We start from the raw sequence: 16084 nt of genomic DNA, 5'->3' as shown, positions 1-16084 counted from the left end.
AAGACCTCGGACATCATTTCAAAATTTTTCTCCTCACCAGGCCGGGGTTCCCATGCTTTATACCTCTGATTGTGAAAGAACTTAGGGAACTGTACACAGGATGTTTGTCAGTCTCTGGCAACCTTTTTCCTTCCGTAATTCTTGGTTCGCACGGCATGAGTTCCACCTTTAAAAAGAATGTCATTTGCTGCTTTTTTCGCTGGTGTGGAAGTCAGTAGAAATAAAGAGCGAGCGAGGACTCACAGAGAGCTAACAGATTCAGACGACAGACTGGATTTTAAATGTCTCTTTCACATTTTACAGGGCTCTACATTAAAAATAAAGTCGAACATGGACAGAAATGTTTGCACTTCACTACACTGAGAGTGTTTGTTTGCTCCATCACTTCAAAGAGAATAAGCCTTGCTCCACAGCCAAAAAGACATAAAGAGAGAATTAGATGAATACAGGGAGGGAGGGAATGACAGATAGTTCCAAAGGGAGGGAGAGAGAGAGGGAGAGACATAATCTGCTGGAAGTGAATGGCTGAGAGGAAAGTGGAGCTTTGTATATCAGTCTGACCCGTTAGGTTTAATCCTGCTCTGTCTTTATATTCTGAATCTTTACTCTCTGATGTTCTCTCCAAATTACCAAACTACCTCCACGGTAATCCCACGCTGCAGTGGCCTACATTACACCTCAGCCTGTGTGTGTTGGTGTGTGGGTGTGTCATATTGAATGTGATGGGACAAAACAATTGTGACCAGCAGTGATGAGACAGTCAATCAAAATGGGTATCAGATATGATCAAATCCAATCACTCAGGAGGGTGGCTAGACATCCAGCAATTCAGATTGAAAGTGCTCCTGGATTACAGGACCTGAAAAGCATAATCCTACTTCATCATTTCATGTCTTCTTCCCAATCAGTGCTACACTGCTCTCTGGTGGCCAAGACCTGCACAGCATGAACCCCCAATCTTTTGGTTTGTGAGACCTTGAAAAGCTTTTTACCTTGTAGCGTTTCATTTAATTAAATAATAACCTAATGTGGTGCATCAGAAACCTATTTCTTGCTTTATATAAATGCAACCACCTGAGTATGCATTTCTCTCACATCTTTCCTGTAAGAAGGGAAAAGTTGAAACATTTCAAGGCACAAGAATTAAATAATAACATGGAAATAAATGTCAGGAATAGTATAAATAAAAACCAAATGAACCAAACCAGACCAATAGTTTCTGTCTGTGCAAAATACCTTTCAATTTAATATCAGAGTGACAACAATTTTTCATCCATGGCAGTGACAGAATCTGCCAACATCATGGAGATTAATAACCACAATAATAAAATTAATACAAGCAAGTGAAAGTAGAACAACTTCAAATGAATTTTAAATTCATACCTCACAATAAGATTAATTAAAAAGGTACAAAACATACAAACAAGATAACATCTAAAATTTGCATCTCAAAAATATCAAGTGCAAACATTGTTAAAGAAAGGGAAGAGTGTGTGTGTGTGTGTGTGTGTGTGTGTGTGTTGAAGAGCCATGGAAGATGAAAAAGTGAGACACTTGACTGATTCTGAATATGAATGCGGAAACAGTGTAACGAGTTGACAGTTCCGTCTGATATCAGGCAAGATCTTGCATCAAGGTGGAGTTAAATTTGGAAGTGTATATCAACTTGTGAGTTCATCCATTTTTACCCCCAAACTGAGAGGAGGGCTCGTGTGAGCAATTGAGGCAGGGTTGGTCATGCATTCTCACCTCTGCCTCTGGGTTGGGTCGTCAGGTCCCATGGCACTACCCAACACAGAAACTGAAAAAGCACCCGTTTGATGTGTACCACAATGAAATTGGGAGGGAGATCAGGATTGCTGGCATGTATGAAAATGTTGGAGTAGGTTCCCAGATAGACAGAAACAGAGACAGTGCTGTTATACTGTTTTATACTTCCACCATCTTATTTGAGTGTTTCTGCAAACCATCTTGCTGCAGCATGCATACGTAAAAGACTGAACAACTGTCAAGAAAATCTTGATATTGATTCGGGGACAATGACATGGCCATCTAGCTAACTAGTCTTGTTGCTAAATGTACTGTAAGATTAGAATTGCTGTTTGTCAACTGTATACAAAGTTATTGATATTGAATTTTGCTAGCATAACTTTAGCTTTGTGGCTGAGCTGAAGGCTTCTGTCAGCTGAGCAGTATTGTCTATCTCCCACTGCAAAGTCGTATCTGTGGTTCGTCCTATTTACTGGAGTAGTTAAAGTTTCTATTGCACAAGACCCTTATGGGATTGTGATGATTGTTCCAGCAGTAAATCAAACTCTCAGGTTTGCTCAAAGTTATTGCTTTTGGAAAACGTAACATTTTGATTACGTGAAAATAAAAAATAAAAATTAACGGTTTTGATTTTTGGCATTATTGGCAGGATTGTGGACTCCGCAGAGGTTACTGTGCTACCGTGCGATTATCAGGTCAAACTGAACTTCTGACCTGATGGAAAATTAAGGGATCACTGAATTATTGTAATTAATCGAGGGGGCCACCTTAATGGCTATACCAAATTTCATGGCTAGCCCTAACCTCTCTAACTGATCCAACAGTTGTCAAGACATCTCCTGTAAAAGTGCTAATGTCTAACTCATGGTGGCACTAGAGGACAAGTCAGGGGGTCACAAAGGCCGGTGAGGCTCAGCCTTTGCGGACCATGAACAATTTTTTTTTTTTTATTTAACCTTTATTTAACCAGGAAAAAAGACTCATTGAGATTACACTCAGCATCCAAAACAGCAACATTTGGAGGTCAGCTACATTAATAACAGCCTCAAGCAAAACATCTACAACCAGATGTTTTTGCCTCCAGGTCATCCAGTTTCACCTTAAAAGAGTTCAACATTGACCCTAATGCCAATATAAGCATGCTAACATGCTAATGTTCAAGTTAAAACAAAATGGTCAACCTCATGGTGGTGCTGAAGGAAAAGTCAGTCACCAACATCAGTAAGATTGATCCTGAGTACCACACCATTTGTACCAAATTTATATGGCAATCCATCCCAATTACTGTTTAGAATTAGAATTCATTGTAGTGGGCCTATGTGTGCATTAAACCACACTGACATGATTAATCAATCACTCAAATAAATCAGACGTAACAAAGACAAAAATCTAATAAAATCTAGCATTTAAGTTCAGTCTCAGTTTTTGATTCTTGTCTTGGGACAGAAGCTGAACAGGATAGCTTTTGTGTTTCAAGCCCCAAATCTTGACTGCACCTTCGCTTAATATGTGCTTTTAAAGTTTTTCCTGGGCCCGTCATTAACCCTCTTTCCTCTACCAGAACGTCGAACACTGCTCCAAGACTCTGTCGTATTCTCACACTGAAGTTTGGGCAGCTGAAGACGTACAGAATGGGGTTCAGCACTGAATTCAAGAATGCAAAGGTTGTGGCCAAGGGCAGCCCCACCTCCACCCCGTTGACGAGGCTTTCATTGTTGTGGGCTGCCACTTCGAGTATGCAGAAGATGTGATAGGGAGCCCAACACAGTGCAAATGCTGCAATCACAAATGTCACCATCTTAGTGAAGCTCTGGGACAGCAGACTTTGGCTGGACTGATTACAGGTGGTGGGGGAAAGGGAATGAGTTGACTTGAATACAGATGGCTTGGAGGCCAGAGGCTTGAGAGATATGTTTGTGGTTTTTGTGGTTTGAGGGGTATTTGTTGCTCCTGATTCTCCGTCTTTGTTTGACTCAATAAGGGCATTAGGGAGCCTAGTGTCACGCTGCTTCCTCCTCTTACTTCTGTTCCCCAGGCTTACAGCAATATGGATGTAGCTTCCTGCAATCACCACCAGGGGGAACAGGAATGCTAGCAGCAACTTGGATATGGCTGTTGCTGCCTGTCTCACTTCGCAGTCCCTCTTCAGAGCTTGAGAGGATGAATACATAGCAAAATGATGATAGCATAGTTTCCTTCCACCTGTTGTATTCACTGCGCGGAACACAAAGTAAGGTACTGTATTGATCACTGCCCACAACCAACCCAATGCACACACCTTCCATGCCCCTGCCACCGAGCGATGGTTCTGGCTCCACACTGGCTTGGCCACCAGAAGGCAGCGGTCCAATGAAATGGCTGCCAACAGGAAGGCTGACACAAACATGTTCAAGAAGAAGATGGAAGCCTGTGCTTTGCAAAGTCCATTGCCGAGGTCCCAGCTATGTTTGGCTTGCAGGTACATGGTGAAGAGGGGCAGCGTCAGTGTCGTTAGGAAGTCAGACATGGCCAAGTTGAGTACCCAGACAGAGGTCACAGTGCGGCGCTGCAGACGAAAGCCCACCACCCAGAGGATCAGGGCGTTCTCCATAATCCCCAGGCAGGACACCAGACCATGGAAGCAAACCAACAACGTATTGGCTTCTGTATTTTTGTGGCTTTTGTTCATCATTATCTCTAGCAGGGGACAGAACAGCTGCCCCCTCAAGGGCTCTGACGTGTTCAGCATCAGCTCTCTGAAAGAAAAATGTCATAAAATGGATAAAAAACAGATTTAGGGTTAGTCTCAAGAGGCGAAGGTTCACGCATGCTTGTGCTTGTTTTAATCCTGAATACTTTATATGTCACCTTCTGCAGTATCTGATCTTTTTTTTGTTCTTATTTACGTAGAGACACATTTTCCAGAACAATTTGTTGCAGTGATGGTGATGTTGATGATGATATAACCAGTAGACTTGCCCTTGCCTGTAGATAGATAATAAATCGTCACTCTGTTTCCTCATGTACAATGACTAAAGGAAATGAGTACCATAATCGTCTGGCTTGTTAGTCTTTATTGCTCAATTACAAATCTACTTAATTACAGAGGAAACTGTTATGAGCCTCTAACTGCTGGGGCTGTCTGATAACGTGGCAGCCCACTCACCCTGGCATCTCTTTATTAATATGTGTGTGAGCATATATGCTGATATCATAATAATCGTGTGTTACTGTTCATTTATTCAGTCATCATATTACTGTTGGTTGTCATTACTTGCCTTTTAGTCTTTAAATTATCTACAAAATACACGTAAAATAAACATCAAACATGCCTTTTCATGCAGGCTTGTGCAATAATTTCCCCCAGACAGTCTTGTGGTGATTTCAAGGAGAAACACATTGTCTGATAAATGATGAGTTGTAACCACGGCTTTGGTGATACGCGCATCAACTCAGCTGGTATAATCTCTAGTCATCTGCCACTAAAGGGCCAGTCTCAAATTATTTAATTTTGTGAAATGTTACTTTTAGGCAATATCTTTACTGGTACGGTTACGTAAGGAAGGCAGACATCTCTCTTACATTGTTTTATTTATTTTATCATACTGCTCACAACATTTTTCTGTGCCTTTTAAGTGCTGTTTGGCTCATTTTTTTTCAACCTTTCAGTAGGCTTTGTGGTATTAAGAGCATTAAAAGGGTAATTGGTGTGTATGTCCTCCTTATTAGGATAGGCTGATATGTGAGTATAGTGTACTATAAATAACTAAAATACACTTTTCCCTTTATACTTCTCTCTCAAGAAAACCTAATGAGAAAAAAATCTACATCCACATTAAACTCCATCTACTATAGGATGGATATGATATACAGACACAGTGTGAGTTACCATATACTTATATCATATATTGAAGCAAAACTAAAACATCGTGATTTAGAAGCTGAAGGTGGAAATAGCTAATGACAGAGCCATATCACTTCCTATTCATCTCTGCAGGGATGCCTAATCCTTCACAGTCGGCCGGTAACCTCTGTGCAGTCAATAATCCCGCCTGCCAATAATGCCAAATTAAAAAAATCAAGACCATTCATTTCAGTGTCAGGCAGGTTGTACAGATCAGGTTTCTTTATATAAATCTATGGGTTTCTTTCACAAATCAGCGACACAATTCCAACCACACTTGGGGGCTTTTCAAAACACAACTCTTTGTCAACCACAAGTAGGCAAGTGCTCTCCTGAAAATATGTCGCAATGACAACCCCAGGTGTTTTTTCCCACCATCTCCAAAAACCAAACCGATGTGTTCCGTTTTTGAATGCCCCTGTTCAACAATATCCCATTGATACACACGACATGCCAAAGCCTGTTCTTGTTGTCTAACCACATACCAGCAACTACGCATGTAGCCAAGCAATACAGACAGTGAATGTTTTACAAGTATGTCATTGTCAGGATTGGTGTTATCTGTGTATATCAATTTCTTTTCACTGAGATAACCTCTTTCTATCATTCCTTTTGGATGAAACCACCAGGACACATGATTTAACTTGAACAAAATGTGAAAACTCTATCTCCCCATGCTAGAATGTTTAACCAAGATGGTTTAAACACTGTAGTCCGGAGTCACTGGCTTACTGGTAAATCATCAGAATAAAGACGACTGACATGCCAGGCCGCATAGTTGGCATTGGTTGTGCTACATACTGTTTACATTGCTGTAAGAGCTGTTAGCCGAGACAACTCTAAAGAATGAAAAATACTAAGAATTTAGCCAAAAATGAAAAGATTTGTTCAACTGATAGCCTACCCACTGAAGGGAAGCAGAACGCCACTTTTTGCTGGACTCTGGTACCAGTGCTGTGGAGTGTGACATGAGGACTTGAGGCAGAGGAGGACTTTAGAGCTACTTCAGTTAATACAAGTTGCAGTTGTGACTGCTCACAGGGACTTGTTAGCAGCACTCACACAAGCTAGATGTATGTCTACTTTTGAATATTGAATAATCAACAAACTTATATTAAACAGCACGAACTGAACAACTAAGCCAAGATGACCTTTTTAAAGAATGAAATGTAGAATCACAATGATCTGATGTCATAGCTTTGCAACTCGTGTTGATGTTGTTCCTGGAACATCATAAGTAATCTTAATCCAGGACTAACATTGCAACCAATATATCCTCATACCTAAATGACTGAATAGATCCATTGTCCATTGTGACCATTGTAGTGTAACAGTAACTTACGTACCTGTGTTTGAAAGATAATGTCACTAAGATACAACATTACCAAAGACTGATTGGTCAGTTTCAATGATGGCTGTGGAGCAACTTTACTTATGATGTTCCAGGAACAACACCAACACGGTAGATTGTGCAACAACTGTCCCCTCTTCCAGTGTTCTTCTCTGTTACTAATTTTCAACTATTTTTGGTGACACAGAAGTATTTAAACAGTATACTTCAATATATCCATAGAGTTTTGGATATATGAAAAATAAATATAAAATTAGCAGACATGTGGAACACCTAATTATCACTTTGTACTTTAATATAAAAATTGACTTTTCAAATGCTGCCATAATATTTTGACATACAGCCATTCGAACATGCTTAGTCACATCCCCCGTTCCAGACTGCCTAGATGAGGTAAACACAGCACTGTGTCTGCACAGGTACACAGACATGAGAAAATCTATCCATGACGTGACTCCTTTCCCCCTCAAATGCTTAGATGGTCTCAAATCAGGGCGTGTTTTGGCATCAATTAAGTTCTGGCATCTTGCTGTGACAGCTGCCTTCAAGATAAAAAATTGAGAACTTGACTAACATACAGTACAGACAGAGAAATTACGGTCAGAGTGAGCCAAACAGCAAACTGCTGAACCTGCAGATTGTTATTCATACTTCCTTTGTGTGATCACATTTCAGTGAACACAAGGTTGTGTATTATTTTTCAGTGTGCTGACTTTCGTGCCTGACGAGCCATCGGCTGCTTTGCTGTATAGTTGCTTTTGACATTTAGCATCAGTTTTAGTGGGGACACCACACTAATATTTAGTCTTCCATCATTTGATATCAATCAAAGGAGTAGTATTTGAAACACCCCAATGGTAGCAAGCAATGCAATTCAAAAGGACCATGAAGATTAATGAATACCTTTCTAAAACAGTTTAACAGTCATGAAGGTAGGATTTATTGCAGGGCTCCTTTATTAGACTGCATTTGTGGTGGATGCATCAGGTGATAAACTGGGACTATCTCTATTCACCTAGGACACTTACCGAGGGATCTCTAGTATTTAAAAACTGCAGCAGTTACCTGTGATCTTAATCCCATGCAAATCTGTTATGTCTGTAATTTGAGAATATCCCATCGCAAATGAGCAACCATATTTCAAACACAGAAGCCATGTGAGGATTTTAGTCCCATGGGAATCAGCATCTCTGTGATATTTGTTCTATTTTTTGTTTCACATCTGCTCTCTGTTGCCACACAACTTAACGGTCGTGAGATTCGGATCATAAAATGTTGCACAACCGTCCACAGCTGTGCTGTAAGATCAGTTATATTGGCGATAAAAATGAGTGATGACAGACAGGGTTAGCAGCAATGAAAGGCTGTTATAGGCAAGTACAGCCACAAAGCATCCATTACTTGGTTTAAATGAGCCGCAAATATGTATTTATGCTTGTAACACATGCAGAGGGTGAGCAAATCAACTATATTATATTTATTAATTCATGTTGATGTAATGTTGAGGCTTTGACATTATATCCCGGAGATAATGTCAGAAAAGTTGACTACAACATACAGACCTTACTTATATGTGCAAATGCACCGAACGAAACACAGATGAAGCTGGTCCCATGTAAATAGGACTACATAGTGCCATGCAAATTTGGCTGTTATATATATATATATGTATATATATATATATAAATATATATATAAATGTAAAGTGATGTGATACTGTGATATTGTATTGTTGTTGTAAAATTCCTAATATTAAATACTGTATAATCTTGTAGTGAATGATATGTGGAGATAAGGGACAGTATCTCAGTAACTTACATGAGAATCTGTTCTTTCTACATAAAAAAAAAACACATAGAGCTGTTCATATTTTGCTGTTACGTTGTAGCGCTGTATGATGAAATCCATCACTCAGCATGCACGATATGAAACTGAACTGTCATTCAAATATATCAGAAAAAAAACACGCACTGTAAAAAAGATAGGTCAGCAGGTGAAAAAATAGGTCTGCAGCAACAACAACAACAACAATAAAAACTGCATAAGGATGAGAGAGCACACCGTTATGAAGTATAATAAAATAAAAGATACATTTGGAACTGATTAATAAAAGTCATGAGAAGATCAGAATAATGAAAAGTCTTCTTGTTAATGTGATCGCAGCTAAACAGTCATTGTAGTGCTGTGAACTGTGAATTCATTGAGAAGTATTTGTAACACTCACCCTGACATTGGGATACTCTCACAGCTGAGAAAGTGGCAATCAAGTTCTGTCTTCCCCTTTGTCTTCTTGTCACAGACACTCATCCCCCAGTTCTTTCACTTTCTACACCTCTTTTGGACATGCCCACTGCTCCACCCCCAAATCCACCTATACAGAAATATGAACTGACATACCTCCTCTTCCTCCACTCAGATGCTCATAAGATTTGTGATTAGTGAGGGAGTGTGTGATAGAGGATGCAAATTCGAGTGAAATTTAGAAAACGGACATGTATGTGCAGGGAGAGAACATGACAAAATAGCATATGAGAAAGAGAGAAAAACAGAAATGAACAGAAAAGGGTGTGAATTGCGATGTGCGTGATGTATCATCATCTGTCCTACGTAACTGAGCATCACACCAGGGCCGGACTTGTGTAAACTAGTTCCTCTGATACCTCAGTCTGGCTGGAGTTTATGTGACCATAAACTGTATCAACACAAAGTATAAATCAACATTTTATTCAGGCAGTACCACTCTGCTTTCAACTACAGCAAGTCAAGTCAATTTGTACTTAAAAAGCCCAAAAATCACAAATCACAATCTGTACTGCACACAGTATTCAAGTAATTTTTTGGGGCAGCTATTTATATGTACGCAGAGATCGAAGATGTTGAGCATTACCAATCCCCGCTGCTAATTTCTTCATGTACAAATAATACCTCTGTCTTTCCACAGAATCAAAGATATTTGTACTGTAAAAAACAACATAGTCTACATAGAAACCAGGACACCATATAGCTGAAAAAGACCATTTAATGAGATATCCAGTCCCCACAGCGATAAAGGCAGACATGAAAATTCTCTTATGCGTGTCTGACATGGTTTTAGTAGGGGAAAGAAGTGTAAGTAACACATTAAAACTAAGACCTACTCCCTCTCCCTTATTCAAATTAAAGAAGATAAGAATATGCAAATATTTCTATATTCATCCATATTAAAGTCCATTGTCAGTGGCTGTGCCCTGAAGGCTTGAAGTTTAATACCACGGAACCGTGACTAGTTATGCCATCGAAATATGACACATATAGACACCCCGCACATACTCAGACAAACTGGGCTTTTAATATGTTTTATACATCATGGACAGAAGATAAAGTCAGCTGTAGTGAATAAGCAGAGCTACACACACGTTTAAAATGACTTAAATTTTAAAATGACTGATGAGAGGATTTAAATTCAATTTCATGTCTATTAGATTATCTCCATTAGTTAATGCCAGCTAGCTCCTGGGGTCTGAAAAACACACATTGTAACATAATACAGTATACATTAAAAACAATCAAGCAACACATTACTTTTAAAGATCCATCATCAAATCATTAACAACAAGCAAATAGAATCATCAAATCAGAATTTTAAAGCTTTTTTCTTTTTTGAGACGCCCAAACTCAAAATTCTTGCTTTGATGAGACTATATTATGAAACAGGGCTTACACAAAGTATAACACATCACTTCAAACAAGCTGGTCATTTTAAAATGCATGGTAAATGTCAGAGATTAATAACTACTAACGCTTCCAGTGTTTCCTTCACAGTCATTCAGGGGTGGTGGACCACCACAGTAAAAATATTACCACCACAGTTTGAGAAAATGGAAAATTTTCCTGAGGGTCATACTGGCTAACAAAATGTAAGCGAATGGCCACAAATTTGGTAATTGAATCAAAGCATTAACAACCTAGTGCTTAATTATGTTAAACTAATTCTGAGTACCATAGAGAGAATAGACGTTCAGCAATGAATTAAGAAAAGATCAGGCTAATATTAACTATCCATGAACACACACGGTCTTATAATTCTTCGTAGTCGTTGTTGAAATACAGCACAAAGGACAGGTGTTTATCAGTCAGTAGTGATCTGTAACATGGCTTGTTGAAGTTCAATCATGTCTCCATATTGACAACTGCTATTGTAACTTGTCACATGTAGTGAATGACCAAGAGTCAACTTGAGGTCTGTTGTCTGACAATAATGTATAGAGCGCCCTCTGTTGGAATCAAACAAAATAGCAATGCAGATTTACTGTAGTCAATTGCTACAAGATTAAGCTGCCTCTAAAAGTGATGAACCATATTTTGCCCGTGTGTGATCAATATCTATAAAACTGTTAGATCTATACTCTATAATACAAAACACAAATAAGCAGGAGGCCATACAGCATAGAAGTGTCCCTTTAATCGTGATCAAATAACCAAATATGAACATGATTAGTGCTGCAACCAGTTATAGAACTAGAACCAAAACTAAGACAAGGATGGATGTGGAAAATGACTCACTGCCACCACCGCTACAAAACAGTTACAGAGGAAACACTGTAAGTTCATCACATGTTTTATATGTGAAATCTCAATTTAATATGGTAATCGTTAAATTAATAAATATTGTTTGTGGATTTCATCTCCTTCCAAACCTCTTTGTCTTCTCTGACTTGCTGGGTGCCTGGCTGTACTTGAATACATCACTTATATTCTTATATATGTAAGCCAAATCGGCCATACAAGAGTAATCAAAGATGACGCAATCGGACATAATAAAACAATAAAGAAATTAATCAATTAAAAGCACTTTTTAAAAGAGGGTGTTTTTAGAAACGTTATAAATGGGGACAAAGATGTAGGTTACCTGAACTCGTCTGGCAGGGCCATTCAAGAGTGACGGGATCCTGTTTAAAGTCCCGGTTTCTCCTGGTTTTTAGTCTGGATCATGGAATATCTAAGAGTAACCCACTGGAGGATCTCAGGATACAGTTACTCCTTCATAAGGGATTAAACAATCATTGATCAACATAGATCCTAAAATCTATGAAGCCAGCCAGTATAATGAAGCCAGAAAGGGGTTAAAGTTACTGTTTTGTTTGAATTTATCAGGAGTCTGGCAGCAGCATTTTGTGAGTGAGTAGTAGAATAGACCTGAAGTGATGAATGCATAATCCGCATTGGCTTCTTGACAGACAGAAAGGACAGCACCTTGGAGGTTCTGTGTAGCTGGTAAAAACAAGACTGGGCAGCTACTTTAAAAAGCTGATTGAAATTGAGATTACTTTTCAAAAGATTTAAACACCACTATGTCTTCAGCTTGAGGTGATACAGGTGGAGATCAGGTGCACAATGTGTAGCAATTGATTAAGTTGAAAATGCCAGATGGAGGTGTAGCTATTATGCATCAAGTGTAGCGTATACATAAATCTTATTTAAATAACATATATAACCTTCCAGTGGGGGTAGTTCCCCTACAAAACGAGAACTCTTTTGGTTGTAGCCTACTGCATGGTAACACATCTACTTTAAAGTGGAAACTTTTTAACTGTCCTCCCTCCTAGCATTCCCTTGTGGCATAACTATTAAAAGATAGTGTTAGCAACATGGCTACCGCTAACGGCCTGGCTACTGTCTAAAGTAAAAACAGTAAGAATCCCAATTTAACCTTGAAACCCGATCTCAGTGCTGTGAAAAGTCAGCGTAAAACACACAGCTTTATTCCTAACTAGGCAGGTTTTGTTACTAAAAATGTCTGTAATGAACCGTCCATGCCTACAAGAAAAAAGAAGTTGACACAACACTGAGTGAATGTCTGTCCTTCCTCTCTTGTTCTCCCTTGGTTTTCTATCACTGTCCCTCTTTGCCTTCTTTGCCTCTTCCATACTTACCCGATACTCAGTGGGGTTATTTTTTAATTTACAGTGTAAAGTTTCCACAGTTACACCAGTTGTAAGTCGGTTTTATTTATTTATTCTTAAAGCCATTATACTGTGCAATAAATGTTTTACATCAGAATGCTAAGTTAAAGCAAAATTATGTGGTCTGTTGGAAGTTTAAGTTGACCACTGTGTGTGGGAAATACTTTGAATATTTTGAAATAAAACTAAAATTCATACCCAGTCTATGTGTATCTATGTGGATAAATAAAACAAATTTAAACCACAAAACAGCTCCCTTTCCAGTGGACTTGATAAAAAAGTGAAGTCAGCAGTTATCATGTAACCACTACACCATGCTGTTGGAGCCATTAACCTCTAGTCCTCCCCCTCTAACTTGAGTGGTGGGAAGAATATATTGTACGTATTATGTGAACTTGCCTCACCTTTGTGTGAACTTTCCCAAGCAGTGAAATCTTGTTGCACACAGTGCGGTCATTTTGAGCATTAACTAATAAAACATTGTCTACATTCTTGTTCAATAATTTACTATCCGTCTGATATTCAGTAAACTGGGCATGCTCCTAGGGATGTGACATAAATTGTGACAGTGGTCACATGGTGTTTTTATGAGGGGACACCCTTTCATTTTATCAGATTCTACTTGTGTACAACTGATAATGGCGTGAGGTGGAAAATAGCATTCACAAACCAAAACATCCACCTGAATTTTAAGACATCCACCTGCACTTTAAGTCTCCTGTTGAAACGGGGTGTGTTTCACATTAAAATGGGTCACACATTGAACCGTGACCTCACATTAGTCTTCGTTGGAAAAAGGCTAGTGTGATGTAAAAGGAAAACAGATGCATCTGTTTCACAATTTCAGTCAGCAGAAACATGGCCTCGTAGATCTCCCAGAAACAGCCCATACCGTTTAGCTGATTACTGAGCTGATGAAAGTACAGTCATCTGTTTACACCATAAAAGGTATTTTGTCGTAGTCTGGCAAGATATGACAAGATTTCTATGCTCCATGTTTGAGCAAGTGTTAGATGAGTACATTCTGAGAGTCTCAACAGGTGAGATTTAAGACGAAGAGTAAAGTTTTGGACAAAATGTAAAGTTTGGCACCCAACGCCAGGGCATTTTGTGTTGTACTGTGTAACCCTAACCCACCTCTGTGGCAACCTTTGCCTAAATCCTGTGTTGAACACTGCTCAAAAAAATTAAAGGAACACTTTAAAAAAACACATCAGATCACATAAGAAAATTATGTTCGATATCTATACAGATATGGACAGGGCAATGTCGTAGGAACGAAAGGATGCCACATCTTTTAATGGAAATAAAAATATTCAGCCTACAGAGGGCTTAATTGTATAGACACCCCAAAAATCAAAGTGAAATAATGATGTGGCAGGCTAGTCCATTTTGCCAAAATTAAATTTCTGCAACTCAAAATGCTTCTCAATATCTTGTGTGGCCCCCACGTGCTTGTATGCATGCTTGACAGCGGCATGCTCCTAATGAGACGACGGATGGTGTCTTGTGGGATATCCTCCCAGATCTGTGTAAGGGCACTGTGTGAGCTCCTGTAAAGTCTGAGGAGCAACCTGGTGGCGCCTGATGGACCGAGACATAATGTCCCAGAGGTGTTCTATCGGGTTTAAGTCAGGTGATCGTGAGGGCCATTCAATTGTATCAATTCCTTCATCCTCCAGGTACTGCCTGCATACTCTTGCCACATGAGGCCGGGCATTGTCGTACATTCGGAGGAACCCAGGACCTACTGCATCAGCGTAAGGGTCTGACAATGGGTTTCAAGAATATATATCAAGAACATACCTAATGGCAGTCAGACCACCATTTTCCAGCCAGTAGAGGTCTGTGCGTTCCTCCATGGATATGCCTCCCCAGACCATCACTGACCCACCACCAAACCTGTCATGCTGAACGATGTTGCAGGCAGCATAGCATTCTCCTTGTCTTCTCCAGACTCTTTCACTTCCATCACAGGTGCTCAGGGTGAACCTGCTCTCATCTGTGAAAAGTACAGGGCACCAGTGGCGGACTTGCCAATTCTGGTGTTCTCTAGTTCTCTAGTTTTATGTTCCTTTTATCATTCTTTTATGAGTCTCTTAACGTTCTCTTTCGTTTGTTGGTTTAATGGTCTGTCAGTGAAGGACAAAACCAGTCTTAATCAGATCGTTAGAGTCTGCTCCAAAATTATCGGAATCCAGTTATCAGATCTGAGTGTGCTTGCATCCTGAAGCAGGGAGACCATGTCATGTCCAGTGAATTTACTCTGATGCCCTCAGGGCAACGCTACTCTGCCCCCCTGAGGAAGACAAATCGCTACTCAAATTCTTTTATCCCTTCAGTTATTAGGTTGATGAATGCCAATTTTAATGAGTAGGGTTGTGCTTGTTATTTATTTATTTATTTATTTATTTATTTATTTATTTACTTGTATATTGCACAGGTACATGACATCGCTGTTGGAACCATGAGTTGAACTGATTTACTGATAACTGAGAGTTGTGTGTCAGAGTTGTATGTCTAATGAATGATTGTTGTATGTCTTGTTTTGTTTTGTTTTGTTTTGTTTTCTTTCTTTCTTTCTTTCTTTCTTTCTTTCTTTCTTTCTTTCTTTCTTTCTTTCTTTCTTTCTTTCTTTTCTAACTTAATATAACTGGGAGGTGTAAACTGAATTGCCCGTATGGGATAAATAAAGTTTTCTGAACTGAACTGAACTGAACTAAATGCCAATCGAGCTCCACGGTGCTGGGCGGTGAGCACAGGGCCCACTACAGGAAGTCGCGCCCTCCGGCCACCCTCATGAAGTCTGTTTCTGATTGTTTGGACGGAGACATTCACACCAGTGGCCTGCTGGATGTCATTCTGTAGTTCACGGCTAGTGCTCAACCTGTTCCTCCTCGCAAAAAGGAGCAGACATTGGTCCTGCTGATGGGTTGAGGACCTCCTACGGCCCTGTCCAGCTCTCCTAGAGTAACTGCCTTTCTCCTGAAATCTCCTCCATGTTCTGGAGATTGTCCTGGGAGACACATTAAATCTCCTTGCTAAGGCACGTGTGGATGTGCCATCCTTGAGGAGTTGGACAACCTGTGCAACTTCTGTTCCGTCAACACCAATTCAGCTGAAACTGATTAACAATGC

General features: G+C 39.6%; 1 protein-coding gene across 3 annotated transcripts; it reads right to left on the bottom strand.

Moving 5' to 3' along the window:
* Positions 1-1220: 1220 nt before the first annotated feature.
* LOC115579188 (prostaglandin D2 receptor 2-like) lies at positions 1221-14828 on the bottom strand. 3 transcript variants are annotated; one of them, XM_030412755.1, is made up of 3 exons: positions 14753-14828; positions 4049-4505; positions 3880-3921 (listed from the first exon to the last, which is right to left on the bottom strand). In XM_030412755.1, the coding sequence occupies exons 1-3, from the start codon at positions 14806-14808 to the stop codon at positions 3916-3918; spliced, it is 519 nt and encodes a 172-aa protein (XP_030268615.1). In that variant the 5' UTR covers positions 14809-14828; the 3' UTR covers positions 3880-3915. The 3 variants fall into 3 exon arrangements, with proteins under 3 accessions (XP_030268601.1, XP_030268609.1, XP_030268615.1); XM_030412741.1 differs by having other exon boundaries at positions 1221-4505; XM_030412749.1 differs by lacking the exon at positions 14753-14828 and adding an exon at positions 9229-9253 and having other exon boundaries at positions 1221-4505.
* Positions 14829-16084: the final 1256 nt, after the last annotated feature.

Source organism: Sparus aurata, chromosome 1, assembly GCF_900880675.1.
Source record: "Sparus aurata chromosome 1, fSpaAur1.1, whole genome shotgun sequence".
NCBI lineage: Eukaryota > Metazoa > Chordata > Actinopteri > Spariformes > Sparidae > Sparus > Sparus aurata.
This window is presented reverse-complemented; position numbering and strand designations above follow the sequence as displayed.

What these genes read in the sequence shown, in the direction of transcription:
- LOC115579188 (XM_030412741.1), bottom strand. Translation starts at nt 14,808, where the DNA reads ATGGAGGAACGCACAGACCTCTACTGGCTGGAAAATGGTGGTCTGACT. An exon ending in GGTGGTCTGACTGCCATTAG is followed by an intron (nt 4,506 to 14,752) that starts GTATGTTCTTGA and finishes TTTTTCTTTCAG; the next exon opens with AGAGCTGATGCTGAACACGT.